This window comes from Epinephelus fuscoguttatus, linkage group LG5 (genome assembly GCF_011397635.1).
Source record: "Epinephelus fuscoguttatus linkage group LG5, E.fuscoguttatus.final_Chr_v1".
Taxonomy (NCBI): Eukaryota; Metazoa; Chordata; class Actinopteri; order Perciformes; family Serranidae; genus Epinephelus; species Epinephelus fuscoguttatus.
The window spans coordinates 186,774-202,500 of record NC_064756.1 but is presented as its reverse complement, the minus strand read 5'-3'; the positions used below and the strand labels follow the sequence as shown (position 1 = coordinate 202,500).

The following is a 15,727-nucleotide window of genomic DNA, read 5'->3' as shown; positions in this document are numbered from 1 at the left end:
ACACCTGAGCACACCTGAACTCACCTGAACTCACCTTAACTCGCCTGAGCACACCTGAACACACCTGAACTCACTTGAACACAGATGAACACACCTGAACACACCTGAACTCACCTGAACTCACCTTAACTCGCCTGAGCACACCTGAACACACCTGAACTCACCTGAAGTCACCCGAGCACACCTGAGCACACCTGAACACACCTGAACTCACCTTAACTCGCCTGAACACATCTGAACTCACCTGAACTCACCTTAACTCACCTGAGCACACCTGAGCACACCTGAACACACCTGAACTCACCTGGACACGCCTGAACTCAATTGAACACAGATGAACATGCCTGGACTCACCTGAACACACTTGAACACACCTGAACACACCTGGACACACCTGAGCACACCTGCATACACCTGAACTCATCTGAACACACCTGAACACACCTGAACACACCTGAGCACACCTGAATACACCTGAACACACCAGAACTCACTTGAACTGAGGTGGGCTGACGACCTCAGACGCTCAGTGACGGCCCAACACTGGCCCACAGCCAGTCATCAGTTTGTCATGTCAGAGCCATTTAACTGAATCTGTGTCGTCAGGTACAAGTTTCTGTAGTTTTGGATGGTGTGATCTGAGCGTGATCAGTTGAAGCCTCAGTGGCGCCTCCTGCAGGATGAAGAGAGTATTACACATGAGGATTAAATCTGTCCTCTGTCAGTCTGCTCTATTTTAAATACGATGATGATGATGATGATGATGATTATGACGATGATGATGTCACATCACACACACACACACACACACACACACACACACACACAGACAGTTGTTTGGGAGGACAAACAGAAAAGACAAACTGATCCTGAAGAATAAAAACGAGCTGCAGTTTGTTCTGAGAGGAGAAACTGAGATGATGTCATCATCATTAACATCGTCTTTTTCTTCTCTTACAGAAATGTCTGCTACTGACTTCGCAGGTACGTTTCAACTCTTGTGTCACAGTTTGATTCTTGGTGATGTGTCCGTCCATCCGTCTCTGTGTCCTCTCAACTGTCCACTGTGTCCTCTGAGCTGTCCACTCTGTGTCCTCTCAACTGTCCACACTGTGTCCTCTCAACTGTCTACACTGTGTCCTCTCAACTGTCCACACTGTGTCCTCTCAACTGTCCACTGTGTCCTCTGAGCTGTCCACTCTGTGTCCTCTGAGCTGTCCACTCTGTGTCCTCTCAACTGTCCACTCTGTGTCCTCTCAACTGTCTACACTGTGTCCTCTCAACTGTCTACACTGTGTCCTCTCAACTGTCCACTGTGTCCTCTGAGCTGTCCACTCTGTGTCCTCTCAACTGTCCACTCTGTGTCCTCTCAACTGTCCACACTGTGTCCTCTCAACTGTCTACACTGTGTCCTCTCAACTGTCCACTGTGTCCTCTGAGCTGTCCACTCTGTGTCCTCTGAGCTGTCCACTCTGTGTCCTCTCAACTGTCTACACTGTGTCCTCTCAACTGTCCACTGTGTCCTCTCAACTGTCCACTCTGTGCCCTCTGAACTGTCCACTCTGTGCCCTCTGAACTGTCCACTCTGTGTCCTCTCAACTGTCTACACTGTGTCCTCTCAACTGTCCACTGTGTCCTCTCAACTGTCTACACTGTGTCCTCTCAACTGTCCACTGTGTCCTCTCAACTGTCCACTCTGTGCCCTCTGAACTGTCCACTCTGTGTCCTCTCAACTGTCCACTCTGTGTCCTCTCAACTGTCTACACTGTGTCCTCTCAACTGTCCACTGTGTCCTCTGAGCTGTCCACTCTGTGTCCTCTGAGCTGTCCACTCTGTGTCCTCTCAACAAAACATGACGTCCTGTAACAGAGACAGGTGTGCTCACTTGCATGAGTCAGAGTTTAATAAACATCAGTTTATTTTCACCGTCAGCTGAGAGACGAACAGACAGGTAAAAAGAGCTCAGATGTCCACCAAGGACACACACTCTGTCTCACAGTGTTCAACATACCACAGTCAGCAAACTGCTGCTGTTGTGTGTGTTCCCACTGTCTCTGTCATCACTGCCACTCTGTCCAGACTGAGCATGCTCAGTCACCTGTATGTGGCGAGGTGAAAGCCGAGTGCAGTCCCAACCCAGACTATAAACATCGTGTTCTACACAGTGAGAAATAACGAGTGTATTGACCCTGTGATTCAGATTTAACAAGCTCTTCTTCAGCCGAGGTTTAACCTGTAGATTTCTCTGATCGAACAAATGTTTGACCTCCTTCATGAATCAAAATATTATCCAACTGAAGATAACAAGGTAAATCTGACATGTCTGTGTGGTGTTGTCCAATCAGAGCGCTGTGAGGCAGAGCCTGAGGTGGGTCCCTGCAGAGCTGCGTTTCAACACTGGTACTACAACCGTAAGACAGGAAGCTGCCAACCATTCATCTACGGAGGCTGCAGAGGAAACAAGAACAACTACATCACCAAGGAGAGCTGCATGACTACCTGCACAGGTGAGTAACAAGCCTGTATGTACTATACAGGTGAGTAACACAACTGTATGTACCTGTACAACTGAGTAACACACCTATCTGTACTATACAGGTGAGTAACACACCCTTATGTACCTGTACAGGCGAGTAACACACCTGTAAGTACCTGTACAGGTGAGTAATACACCTGTATGTACCTGTATGTCCCTGTACAGCTGAGTAACACACCTGTATGTACCTGCACAGGTGAGTAACAAGCCTGTATGTACTGTACAGGCAAGTAACACACCTGTAAGTACCTGTACAGGCGAGTAACACAACTGTCTGTACCTGTACAGCTGAGTAACACACCTGTCTGTACTATACAGGTGAGTAACACACCTGTATGTACCTGTGCAGGTGAGTAACACACCTGCTTTTATTGCACAAAATGAAACAAAGGATAACCAAAAGCTGAAAATGGAGGCTGGTGACAATGCAGCTGGCCCAGGCTGCACGGTGGAAGAGAGAGAGAGTGGGTGGAGCTTGGTTGGGCTTTTAAAGACCTCCCAGCAGGTGCCAGAGATTAAGAGGGAAACTAAAGGGGAGGAGTTTGATTACCTGAAAAACAAAAAGAATCAGATTTGGACATAACACCCCCTTCCATAAGCAGGTTGCTCAAATGCAACCTTACAGTTAGACTACCACATAGGCCGCAAAATGTGCAAACTAATATGAATACACTTACGACCTTGAAAGGGCATCTGTGAGAACATTATCCTTCCCACGCACATGCTGGATGTCCAGGTTAAACCCCTGCAAGATCAAGCTCCATCGCATTAAACGGTTGTTGGAGTTTTTCATCCTGTTAAGGAAAAAAAAGGGTTATGATCGGTGTAGACCACTAGGGTCTGGCTGGAAGAAACATAAACACCAAAATGAACCAGAGCTAGAATAAGGGCTAACGCCTCCTTCTCTGTAGTGGAGTAGTGTTTTTCATGCAAGTTAAACTTTTTCGAAAAGTAGCACACAGGATGCTCTACCCCTGATGGATCCTCTTGGAGGAGAACAGCCCCAACACCAGCATCACTTGCATCAATAGCTAGTTTAAAGGGCCTGTTAAAGGCAGGGGCAGCGAGAACAGGAGCACTAGCCAACAGTGCTTTCAGGCTCTCGAAAGCAAACTGACACATGTCTGTCCAAACAAAAGGGACTTTTGGGCTAAGCAGATTAGTCAAGGGGGCAGCAACAGTTGCAAAAAAAAAAAAAAACACACACCAAAGTTCACAATGGCCTCCACTTTGGCCTCAATGGGACAGACCTTTACACGTCCAACCGTTTTTCCCAAGTACGTTACTGCGGCCTGTCCAAATTCACACTTGGCAAGATTCAAAGTCAAATTGGCAACAGCAAGCCTGTGAAACACTTCTTCCAGCTGAGCTACATGCTGAGACCAGGAGGAACTGTAAATCACCACATCATCAAGATAGGCTTCACAATCTACAACTCCCTTCAATACCTTATTTACCAGACGCTGAAAAGTAGCCGGTGCATTCCGCATTCCAAAAACCATAACAGCGTACTGACAGAAATCGTCTGGTGTCACAAAAGCAGAGATTTGACAGGCTCGCTGAGTAAGAGGGACTTGCCAGTAACCTTTTAAGAGGTCTAACTTGGTGACAAAAACTGCTGATCCCACCCTATCAATACAATCGTCCAATCGGGGAAGAGGGTAGCAATCAGGCTTGGTGACAGAATTGACCTTGTGAAGGTCAGTACAAAAACGGGGAGTATGATTTGACTTCTCAACAAGCAGGCATGGGGAGCTCCAGGAGCTAGCACTAGGTTCAGCAATACCATGTTGCAGCATATGATCTACTTCATTACGCAGAAGCTGTCGCTTAACAGGATTCGCTCTGTAAGGATGCTGCTTAATGGGAGCAGCATCACCTACATCAGTGTCATGCTGCAGAAAGGTTGTGCGTGTCAGCACATCAGAGAACAGAGCAGGATGTTTATTAACCAACTCAATGATGTCAGAGCATTTGGGAGAATCCAAGTAAGTAAGATGGACATCCAAGTTAGCCAGGATTTTAGAATTTGGCAACCTACCCTGAGAGGTTTCTGGATGAACGAAAGCATCCTCTGGGACATCACTGTTCTCTGAAACAGCAACAACATCACTGTCTTTTGGAACATCCACAACATCAGTATCCTCATTTACATGGATTGAAGTGTTCAACACAGCAACAGTCTTCACATCTGAGAGCACGGGCTGGTTCCTCTCACAGTAAGGTTTCAACAGGTTCACATGACATAAGCTTACGATCTGGAGTCTTAACCAAGTAGTCACACTCACCAACCTGATGGTCAATCACATATGGTCCGCTATATTGAGCTTGCAAAGCAGACCCGGTGAGTGGCAAAAGCACCAAAACTTTGTCCCCTGGTGAGAACACTCGATGCCTCGCCTTCTTATCGTACCATCCCTTCATCTTTTCTTGAGCTTCCCCCAAGTTTTGCCTAGCTAGTTCACATGCCCTATTAAGCTTAGACCGGAAGTTGCACACAAAGTCCAGGAGGTTGGTAGGAGGAGACTGATTTACCAGCCACTTCTCTTTCAACATTTTCAAAGGACCCCACACAGTATGGCCGAACACTAGCTCGGCTGGACTGAAACCAAGTGATTCTTGGGTCACTTCCCTTGCTGCAAAGAGAAGTAAAGGGGTTCCATCATCCCAATCTTTCTCAAACTCTCTGCAGTAGGCCCGCAACATTGACTTGAGAGTCTGGTGGAACCTCTCCAGGGCTCCCTGAGATTCTGGGTGATAAGCAGACGAAGTACAATGCTGGATAGACAATTGCTTGAGCACTTGAGAGAAAACACGGGACATGAAGTTTGACCCTTGGTCAGTCTGAACAACCCTGGGAAGGCCGAACACAGTGAAGAACTTAATTAGAGCCTTAGAAACCGCTGAAGCTGTAATTCTGCGCAGGGGAATGGCTTCAGGGAACCGAGTAGCCGTACACATGATAGTCAATAAGTACTGGTTACCTGACTTGGTGCGAGGGAGTGGACCAACACAATCAATCAGGATTTGCTCAAAAGGCTCTCCAGTAGCTGGAATAGGATCTAAGGGCGCAGGTGGGATTTTCTGGTTAGGTTTACCAACAATTTGGCACACATGACATGTTCTACAGTGTTGAGCAACATCCTTTTTCACACCAGGCCAAAAAAAATGCCTCAACACACGGTCCAAAGTCTTTCGAATTCCCATATGTCCCGCAAGACAATGATCATGAGCCAAATGCAAGATATCAGGACGATAAGCACTCGGAACAACAACTTGAAACACACTGCTCCAGTCATCCTGACAAGACATCTTAGGAGACGTCCACTTTCTCGTCAACACTCCATCATTCACAAAATACCCACATGAAACAGCTGTAATTTCATCCTCGGAAATAGCTTCACCAAACAGGGAAGACAAAGTTGCATCTTTTCCCTGTTCAAGCTTGAGCTCTTCCCGAGAGGGGAACACTTTACTAAACCCTGGTGTCTCATCCTTTAGTATGAAGGTGTGTGAAAGGACAATCTCAGGATCAGAGGTTTTGCCTTGGTCTTTCCTTGACATGGCACGGGTAGCAACACATACAGGTAAAGTGTCTGGAAATTGCTTCTCCAGTCCATCTGGGCTTTTAATAGCTACAGGGGACAGAACTACTTCAGGGGCAACAAGTACTCTACCTCCGGCCAAGTCATTCCCTAAGATGAAGGACACACCTTCAACTGGGAGATATGGACAAATAGCCACAGCTACCTCTCCAGAGACCAGAGCTGTTTGAAGGTTAAGATTATGTAAAGGACAGGACAAATAACCTCCACCGAACCCCTCGACAAGAACGCTAGAACCCAGAGCAGATTCATCAGTAAACTGGAGGAAGTCCTCGAGGATCAAAGACTGAAAAGCTCCAGAATCTCTGCAGATCTTAATAGGCCGCTCGCTTGCAGGATCAGAACCAAGGGAAACAAAACCATCCATAAGAAAAGCTGAAGAGCCAGCTAACTCACTCTTTTGAGTTGAATGCTCCATAGCTGGGGCTACAGCAGACTCTTTTACAGTTTTTATCAAAGCTACTGGCTTACAGGACTTTTGTTTCTTACACAAGACAGGGCAATCAGCAATAAGATGGCCGGGTTTCTTACAGTAGAAACAGGCCTTTTCTGAAGAAGCGCTTCCAACGGCTGATTTACCAGTGAAGGAAGCAGAAGACATGGACACAGGCTTTGGAGAACGAGGTCTGTGAAACAAAGCCCTTCCCTTTTGCTCGCCCTGTCTTTTGTCAAAACCAATCTTATGGGTCAAGAGGAACTCATCTGCCAAAACAGCAGCTTTATCCAAAGAGGACACTTTTTGCTCATTTAAATATGTACAAATGATGTCAGACAGACAGTTTTTAAATTCTTCAAGCAAGATCACTTGTTTGAGATCTTCTTTTGTTTCTGCTTTCTGAGACTTGCACCATCTGCTAAAGAGGGAGTCTTTTTCTCTTGCAAACTCAACATAAGTTTGTTTATCAAGTTTCCTGAGACTTCTAAACTGTTGGCGGTAAGCTTCAGGGACAAGTTCGTAAGCTCTCAGAATAGCCCCTTTAACGGTCTCATAGTCCAGGCTTTCCTCGATGCTTCCTGTGCTTTTCCCACCAACACACTCTGCAAAAGCAAAGTCCATGCATGTTTAGGCCATTTTGAAAGGGTGGCCACACGTTCAAAATGAGGGAAATACTTTTCAGCGTCTTTCTCTACAAAAGGAGGAACCAATCTAATGTTTCTAGCTGCATCGAATGCAGACGACTCAACATTAAGGGGGGCGCAACAAAGCAGCCTGCTTTAGTTCCAGTTCTTTGAGGAAACGCTCATGCTCTAGGTGCATTTGCTTCTCTTTTAGCAGTCGCTCCCGTTGCTTATCTTGTAATTGCAACTCTTGTAAGGCTAGTTCTTTAAGCCTCAACTCAAGAGCAACGTCTATTATTTGAGAAGGTTCAGAAATACTTTGAGAAGCTGAGGGAGGTGCAGGCTTTAACACACCATTTTCAGTTAACATAGGCTTAAGAGCCTCTTTAACACTCTCCTTTAAGCACTTCTCACTGCTAGCAATCTCAATGTCATAATAACTAGCGAGTTTTAGCAGCTGATCTTTGGTGAACTGCTCAAGCAACTTCTCTGAAGGTGGGCTAATAAAGTCATCAAGTGTTGCCATACTGGATAACTTAATTACAAAACTGGTTAACTGCACCTGGAAACTTATACTAACCAATATACACAGTGCACACAACGCTAAGTGTCCCATACAAACAAAAGCAGCCAAATCACAAATGCTCTAACGACCACCAAAGCCATAGTCACAAATATGTAGGCCTAGAAATCACCCATCAACTACTACTGTAGCACTGAATATTACCCAACAAGTACCATTATTCAGATGACACTTGCTGGCAATCAAACTAAGGCAACAAACTCAGGAAAAAACTAGCCTACACAAAGTCAAGTCACACACCACAACCTGACAGAACAAAAACTGCATCACATAAGCTAGGATCAGAGACAAATTACCACAATGGTACCAAATAGACAGAGTACTATCCTTAACTCACCTAACTTAACAAACACCCCCCCCAGTAAGTACAGCAAGCAAGCCCCTGAGTGTATTGACAGTTAAAAGCAACGCCCCCCGGTACCTACCTATCATTCACTCAACCCTAAATATCTTCTGAGGTGTGCCGGGCTCGAGGCATCTTTAAAAACAGAAACTCAGAGAACCACAGCCAGACAGCCAGGAACCTGAACGCTTACCCCCGCCAAAGAAACATGTCTCCACCCAGGATTACCTTGAAAATAAAAAAGGCAAAAAAACAAATGAGTGAACCGATGGAGGAACTGATTACTCAGTCCCGCTGGCACAATCCCTACCTAACCAGGGAGATCACTGAACCTTCAGGTCAACAGCACCCAGACACTATACTCACCACATACTCACCAGGAGGACAAACACAGCAGCCCACGACCGCAATGCCATACAGCACACCAAACTATTACATAGTCTAGGGGAAAACAAACAAAACACTCATCTGGACCACATCGATCCCGAACAAGCCCCCAATATGTTACAGCCCCGGCTCTTGGGAAGCAACATAGAGGAGTCAGACAACGTGTGTAGCAATTAAAGTAACATTTATTGCACAAAAGGAAACAAAGGATAACCAAAAGCTGAAAATGGAGGCTGGTGACAATGCAGCTGGCCCAGGCTGCATGGTGGAAGAGAGAGAGAGTGGGTGGAGCTTGGTTGGGCTTTTAAAGACCTCCCAGCAGGTGCCAGAGATTAAGAGGGAAACTAAAGGGGAGGAGTTTGATTACCTGAAAAACAAAAAGAATCAGATCTGGACATAACACCTGTATGTACTATACAGGTGAGTAACACACTTGTATGTACCTGTGCAGGTGAGTAACGCACCTGTATGTACTATACAGGTGAGTAACACACCTGTCTGTACCTGTGCAGGTGAGTAACACACCTGTCTGTACCTGTACAGGTGAGTAACGCACTTGTATGCACTTGTGCAGGTGAGTAACACACCTGTCTGTACTATACAGGTGAGTAACACACCTGTGTACTATACAGGTGAGTAACACACCTGTTTGTACCTGTACAGGTGAGTAACACACCTGTCTGTACTATACATGTGAGTTACACACTTGTATGTACCTGTGCAGGTGAGTTACACACCTGTCTGTACTATACAGGTGAGTTACACACTTGTATGTACCTGTGCATGTGAGCAACACACCTGTCTGTACTATACAGGTGAGTAACACACCTGTTTGTACTATACAGGTGAGTAACACACTTGTATGTACCTGTGCAGGTGAGTAACACACCTGTATGTACCTGTGCATGTGAGTAACACACCTGTCTGTACTATACAGGTGAGTAACACACCTGTCTGTCCCTGTACAGGTGAGTAACACACCTGTCTGTACTATACAGGTGAGTTACACACTTGTATGTACCTGTGCATGTGAGCAACACACCTGTCTGTACTATACAGGTGAGTAACACACCTGTTTGTACTATACAGGTGAGTAACACACTTGTATGTACCTGTGCAGGTGAGTAACACACCTGTATGTACCTGTGCATGTGAGTAACACACCTGTCTGTACTATACAGGTGAGTAACACACTTGTATGTACCTGTGCAGGTGAGTAACACACCTGTCTGTACTATACAGGTGAGTAACACACCTATGTACTATACAGGTGAGTAACACACCTGTATGTACCTGTGCATGTGAGTAACACACCTGTCTGTACTATACAGGTGAGTAACACACCTGTCTGTACCTGTACAGGTGAGTAACACACCTGACTGTACTATACAGGTGAGTAACGCACTTGTATGTACCTGTGCAGGTGAGTAACACACCTGTCTGTACTATACAGGTGAGTAACACACCTGTTTGTACCTGTACAGGTGAGTAACACACCTGCCTGTACTATACAGGTGAGTAACACACTTGTATGTACCTGTGCAGGTGAGTAACACACCTGTCTGTACTATACAGGTGAGTAACACACTTGTATGTACCTGTGCAGGTGAGTAACACACTTGTATGTACCTGTGCATGTGAGTAACACACCTGTCTGTACTATACAGGTGAGTAACACACCTGTATGTACCTGTGCAGGTGAGTAACACACCTGTATGTACCTGTGCAGGTGAGTAACACACCTGTATGTACCTGTGCATGTGAGTAACACACCTGTCTGTACTATACAGGTGAGTAACACACCTGTCTGTACCTGTACAGGTGAGTAACACACCTGTCTGTACTATACAGGTGAGTAACACACCTGTATGTACTATACAGGTGAGTAACACACTTGTATGTACCTGTGCAGGTGAGTTACACACCTGTCTGTACCTGTACAGGTCAGTAACACACCTGTCTGTAATATACAGGTGTGTAACACACCTGTCTGTACCTGTACAGGTGAGTAACACACCTGTCTGTACTATACAGGTGAGTAACACACCTGACTGTACTATACAGGTGATTAACGCACTTGTATGTACCTGTGCAGGTGAGTAACACACCTGTCTGTACTATACAGGTGAGTAACACACCTGTTTGTACCTGTACAGGTGAGTAACACACCTGTCTGTACTATACAGGTGAGTAACACACTTGTATGTACCTGTGCAGGTGATTAACACACCTGTCTGTACTATACAGGTGAGTAACACACCTGCCTGTACTATACAGGTGAGTAACACACTTGTATGTACCTGTGCAGGTGAGTTACACACCTGTCTGTACCTGTACAGGTGAGTAACACACCTGTCTGTAATATACAAGTGAGTAACACACCTGTCTGTACCTGTACAGGTGAGTAACACACTTGTATGCACCCGTGTAGGTGAGTAACAGACCTGTCTGTACCTGTGCAGGTGAGTAACACACCTGCCTGTACTATACTGTACAGGTACCTAGAAGTGTGTTACTTGCCTGTACAGTACATACAGGCTTGTTACTCATCTGTGCAGGTAGAGACAGGTGTTTTACTCACCTGTACAGGTACAGACAGGTGTGTTACTCACCTGCACAGGTACAGGCAGGTGTGTTACTCATCTGTACAGGTACAGACAGGTGTGTTACTCACCTGTACAGGTACAGGCAGGTGTGTTACTCACCTGCACAGGTACAGGCAGGTGTGTTACTCACCTGTACAGGTACAGACAGGTGTGTTACTCACCTGTACAGGTACAGGCAGGTGTGTTACTCACCTGTACAGTATAGACAGGTGTGTTACTCACCTGTACAGGTACAGTCAGGTGTGTTACTCACCTGTATAGTACAGGCAGGTATGTTACTCACCTGCACAGTATAGACAGGTGTGTTACTCACCTGTACAGGTACAGTCAGGTGTGTTACTCACCTGTATAGTACAGGCAGGTGTGTTACTCACCTGTACAGGTACAGTCAGGTGTGTTACTCACCTGTATAGTACAGGCAGGTATGTTACTCACCTGCACAGCTGAGTAACACACCTGTGTGTTGTCCTTCCTCCTTCAGTCACAGTTCTTCCGTCCTCTAAGAAGGTTGCTGCTGATGATGACGATGAAGTTTCTACAGAATACAAAGGTATGACATCATAAAGAAAACTAAAGATCAACAGTTGGGGGACAGAGCCAGTCAGTGTAGTGACCGTCTGTCTGTCTGTCTGTCTGTCTGTCTGTCTGTCTGTCTGTAGATGCCTGTACGGTGACCTCTGACCCCGGTCCCTGTCGAGCTGCCTTCCCCATGTTCTACTTCGACTCACAGACCTCCACCTGTCAGTCATTCATATACGGAGGTTGTCGTGGCAACAAGAACCGTTACGGCACCATGGAGGAATGTATGAGCCGCTGCAGCAGAGATGGTAAGGACACTGGTCTCACTCTGTCCCCCAGTCTGTCCCCCACTCTGTCCCCCAGTCTGTCCCCCAGTCTGTCCCCCACTCTGTTCCCCACTCTGTTCCCCAGTCTGTCCCCCAGTCTGTCCCCCACTCTGTCCCCCAGTCTGTTCCCCACTCTGTCCCCCAGTCTGTCCACCACTCTGTTCCCCATTCTGTCCCCCAGTCTGTTCCCCAGTCTGTCCCCCACTCTGTCCCCCACTCTGTCCCCCACTCTGTTCCCCAGTCTGTTCCCCAGTCTGTCCCCCAGTCTGTCCCCCACTATGTTCCCCAGTCTGTTCCCCAGTCTGTTAGCCAGTCTGTCCCCCACTATGTTCCCCAGTCTGTTCCCCAGTCTGTTAGCCAGTCTGTCCCCCACTCTGTTCCCCAGTCTGTTCCCCAGTCTGTCCCCCAGTCTGTCCCCCACTCTGTTCCCCAGTCTGTCCCCCAGTCTGTTCCCCACTCTGTTCCCCAGTCTGTCCCCCAGTCTGTTCCCCAATCTGTCCCCCAGTCTGTTCCCCAGTCTGTTCCCCAGTCTGTCCCCCAGTCTGTTCCCCAGTCTGTCCCCCATTCTGTTCCCCACTCTGTTCCCCACTCTGTTCCCCAGTCTGTTCCCCAGTCTGTCCCCCAGTCTGTTCCCCAGTCTGTCCCCCACTCTGTTCCCCACTCTGTTCCCCATTCTGTTCCCCAGTCTGTCCCCCAGTCTGTTCCCCACTCTGTTCCCCAGTCTGTTCCCCACTCTGTTCCCCAGTCTGTTCCCCAGTCTGTCCCCCACTCTGTTCCCCACTCTGTTCCCCATTCTGTCCCCCAGTCTGTTCCCCACTCTGTTCCCCACTCTGTTCCCCAGTCTGTCCCCCACTCTGTTCCCCACTCTGTCCCCCAGTCTGTTCCCGACTCTGTTCCCCAGTCTGTTCCCCAGTCTGTCCCCCACCCTGTTCCCCAGTCTGTCCCCCATTCTGTTCCCCACTCTGTCCCCCAGTCTGTTCCCGACTCTGTTCCCCAGTCTGTCCCCCACTCTGTTCCCCACTCTGTTCCCGACTCTGTTCCCCAGTCTGTTCCCCAGTCTGTCCCCCACCCTGTTCCCCAGTCTGTCCCCCATTCTGTTCCCCAGTCTGTCCCCCAGTCTGTCCCCCACTCTGTTCCCCAGTGTCACAGACTGGGCACATTGGCCTTCAGGTGGACAGGAAGTCACAGTAAAGACCAAATACATTTTATGTGTAGTACAGGTGTGTACTGTGTGTGTGTTCTCTCTCTGCAGGTTCGTTTGACACTCATGGAAAAGTTCGTGATCGTTGGACTCCAGGTGAGTTTGACCTCTGACCTTCAGCCTCAGATCATAAAGGGTTAATTATTTGTCCTGTAATCAGAGACGTTGGATTGGTCAGACCTGACTACAGGAACAGGAAGAGACCAGGTGTTCAAACACACCTGACGTTACAGATCAAAGTCTGATCGACAGTCTGACGTTAGAAGAAGAAGAAAAGTTTCAGCCATCAGTCTCAGCTTTAAGGGTTAACGGGTGTATGATGTCACCTGTGTATGATATCCTGTGTTACCTGTCACCTTTGTAAAAGCCGTCCTATTGTCCCCGTCTCTCACATGTCCTCCTGTCTCCTCCAGCCGTCTTCCTCTTCGTCACTCTGGCGTCCATCTCCGCTCTGCTGCTGGTGACCCTCGTGGTCATCACGCTGAGACGTCGCAGTCTGTCTCGCCGTCCGTCTTCCGTCAGGTAATGTTCACCTGTCTCAGTGCTGCTGATGTCACAGCATCAGTCTGAGGTCATCAGCAGAACACATTGTAAAGTTTGTCCTGAAGGGGGCGCCACAGGGACGCTCATGTTGTTTACATCACAGGGTTCCTCTGATGGACCGTCACCTGTAAGGGATGGAAGGATGGACTGGTGAATGGATGAACAGATGAACTGATGAATGGATGAACTGATGACTGTATTGATGATATGTCTCTCCCTGCAGTGATAAGGAGGAACTGCTTCCACAACCAGACGAGCAGTCGTCTCTGGAGTCTCTGACCGTCCCAGAGACTCCCAAACCGGACAAGGCCTGAGGAGAGGCCCTGCAGGGGCCCTGGGGCCCCACGAGGGGGGTTCCAGAACATAGCCTGAGGCCCTGGTCTGATCCTGCTGTAATTCTCTTTAATATTAATATTAATAACACAGAGCTGTCGCTGTGGTTTTGGGTTTAACTTTCCTCCTGTAGCTCAGCTGATGATGATGATGATGATAATGGTGATGATTCAGTCTGACTTTAATTAAACTGTCATTAATAAGTCAGACCTGTGATTATTATTTTACTGTTCACTTCCTGTCTTTAATCTGTAACTAAAGAGATTTGTGTGTTTTTCTTAGTTCTTTTTATATCAGCAATATAAAGGTGTCACTTTGACCTCAGGTGACCTCTGGTGACCTTAGGTGACATGAGGTGACCTTAGTTGACCTCTGTCAACCTTAGGTGACATCAGGTGACCTTGGGTGACCTCTGGTGACCTTAGGTGACCTCTGGTGACCTTAGGTGACATCAGGTGACCTTAGTTGACCTCTGTCAACCTTAGGTGACCTCAGGTGACCTTAGGTGACATCAGGTGACCTCAGGTGACCTTAGGTGACATCAGGTGACCTTAGTTGACCTCTGTCAACCTTAGGTGACCTCAGGTGACCTTAGGTGACATCAGGTGACCTCAGGTGACCTTAGGTGATATCAGGTGACCTCAGACAGAAGTTTGATTCATTTTTATATTTTATAACTTTACCTTTTAAACGTGGGATCATATAAGCTGCACAGTGTCGCAGGGCAGCGTCTTAAAATCAGGAAGTGTCAGAGAAGCAGCAGAGATGTTCATTGAAGACTCCGTTTCCCATGATGCAACATGATCAAGTCTTTGATTAGAGTCAGATGACCTGTTACAGTCCTGCTCCAGGTCAGACGTTAACACGTGGATCTTTAGTTTCAGTTTTAAAGGCAGAATCTTTTATTGACCCATGGTGTGTTGATCATCACCTTAAACTGACATTACATTTATTTTGACTTTTGTCTGTAAAATTCTGACGTTAATGTTAAGTTTTACTGTCAGTAAATGTAAAGATTATTGAATGATAATTTTGATCAAAGTTTCAAAAATATAAATATTTGACTGTGTTTTATTGATCCTCAGTGATGATTTGTTATTTTCTGACCTGAAAGAGAAGGACATGAAGTTTTAGTGTGAATCGGCACTTTCAGGTTTTACTTCCTGTCCTCAGTCACACTTCCTGTTCAGAGACGTCTTGTCTGATTTTAATATCGTCTGTTGTCGATTATTGATTTTAATAAAGTGAAGGTCTCACCTGTTTATTCAATAAAACTTTATTAACACGTCATGTTCCTGTTTGGATGATTCACACTGACACCGATCACATGTCTCTGTTCATCTGATAAATAAATGACTTTACTGAATTCAAATGTATGTAAATATAAATATAAATATAATAATAATAATAATAATAATATGTAAATATAAATATAATAAATTTTACAATAACAGATATAAATATAATAATAAATATAATAATATGTAAACATAAATATAATAATAATATTTAAACATTAATGTATCTGTGTTTAATCTGATATTAATATAAATCAGTCTGAAACATGAATTCTCTTTTTACTCTAAACAGCTGATTAAATATTAAATTTCATTATACAACAGTTAGTTCCGACTGAGTAATCTGATCGGACGAGAGGCATTCTATGAGTGCTGATATAGAGTACAA

The 15,727-nt window shown here is 46.3% G+C and overlaps 1 protein-coding gene across 3 annotated transcripts in view; it reads left to right on the top strand.

Annotated features, from left to right (window-relative positions):
* Positions 1-14,380, top strand: part of spint2 (serine peptidase inhibitor, Kunitz type, 2) — a 24,633-nt gene extending 10,253 nt beyond the window's left edge. Inside the window, exons 4-10 of one of the 3 annotated variants that reach the window (XM_049576019.1) lie at positions 961-984; positions 2,346-2,507; positions 11,601-11,669; positions 11,779-11,946; positions 13,217-13,261; positions 13,579-13,687; positions 13,932-14,380. In XM_049576019.1, coding sequence (XP_049431976.1) covers positions 961-984; positions 2,346-2,507; positions 11,601-11,669; positions 11,779-11,946; positions 13,217-13,261; positions 13,579-13,687; positions 13,932-14,022 — 668 coding nt within the window. In that variant the 3' untranslated portion in view covers positions 14,023-14,380. The remainder of the gene's footprint in view (positions 1-960; positions 985-2,345; positions 2,508-11,600; positions 11,670-11,778; positions 11,947-13,216; positions 13,262-13,578; positions 13,688-13,931) is intronic. The other 2 variants (XM_049576018.1, XM_049576017.1) reach the window with 2 other exon arrangements.
* The last annotated feature ends 1,347 nt before the right edge of the window (positions 14,381-15,727 follow it).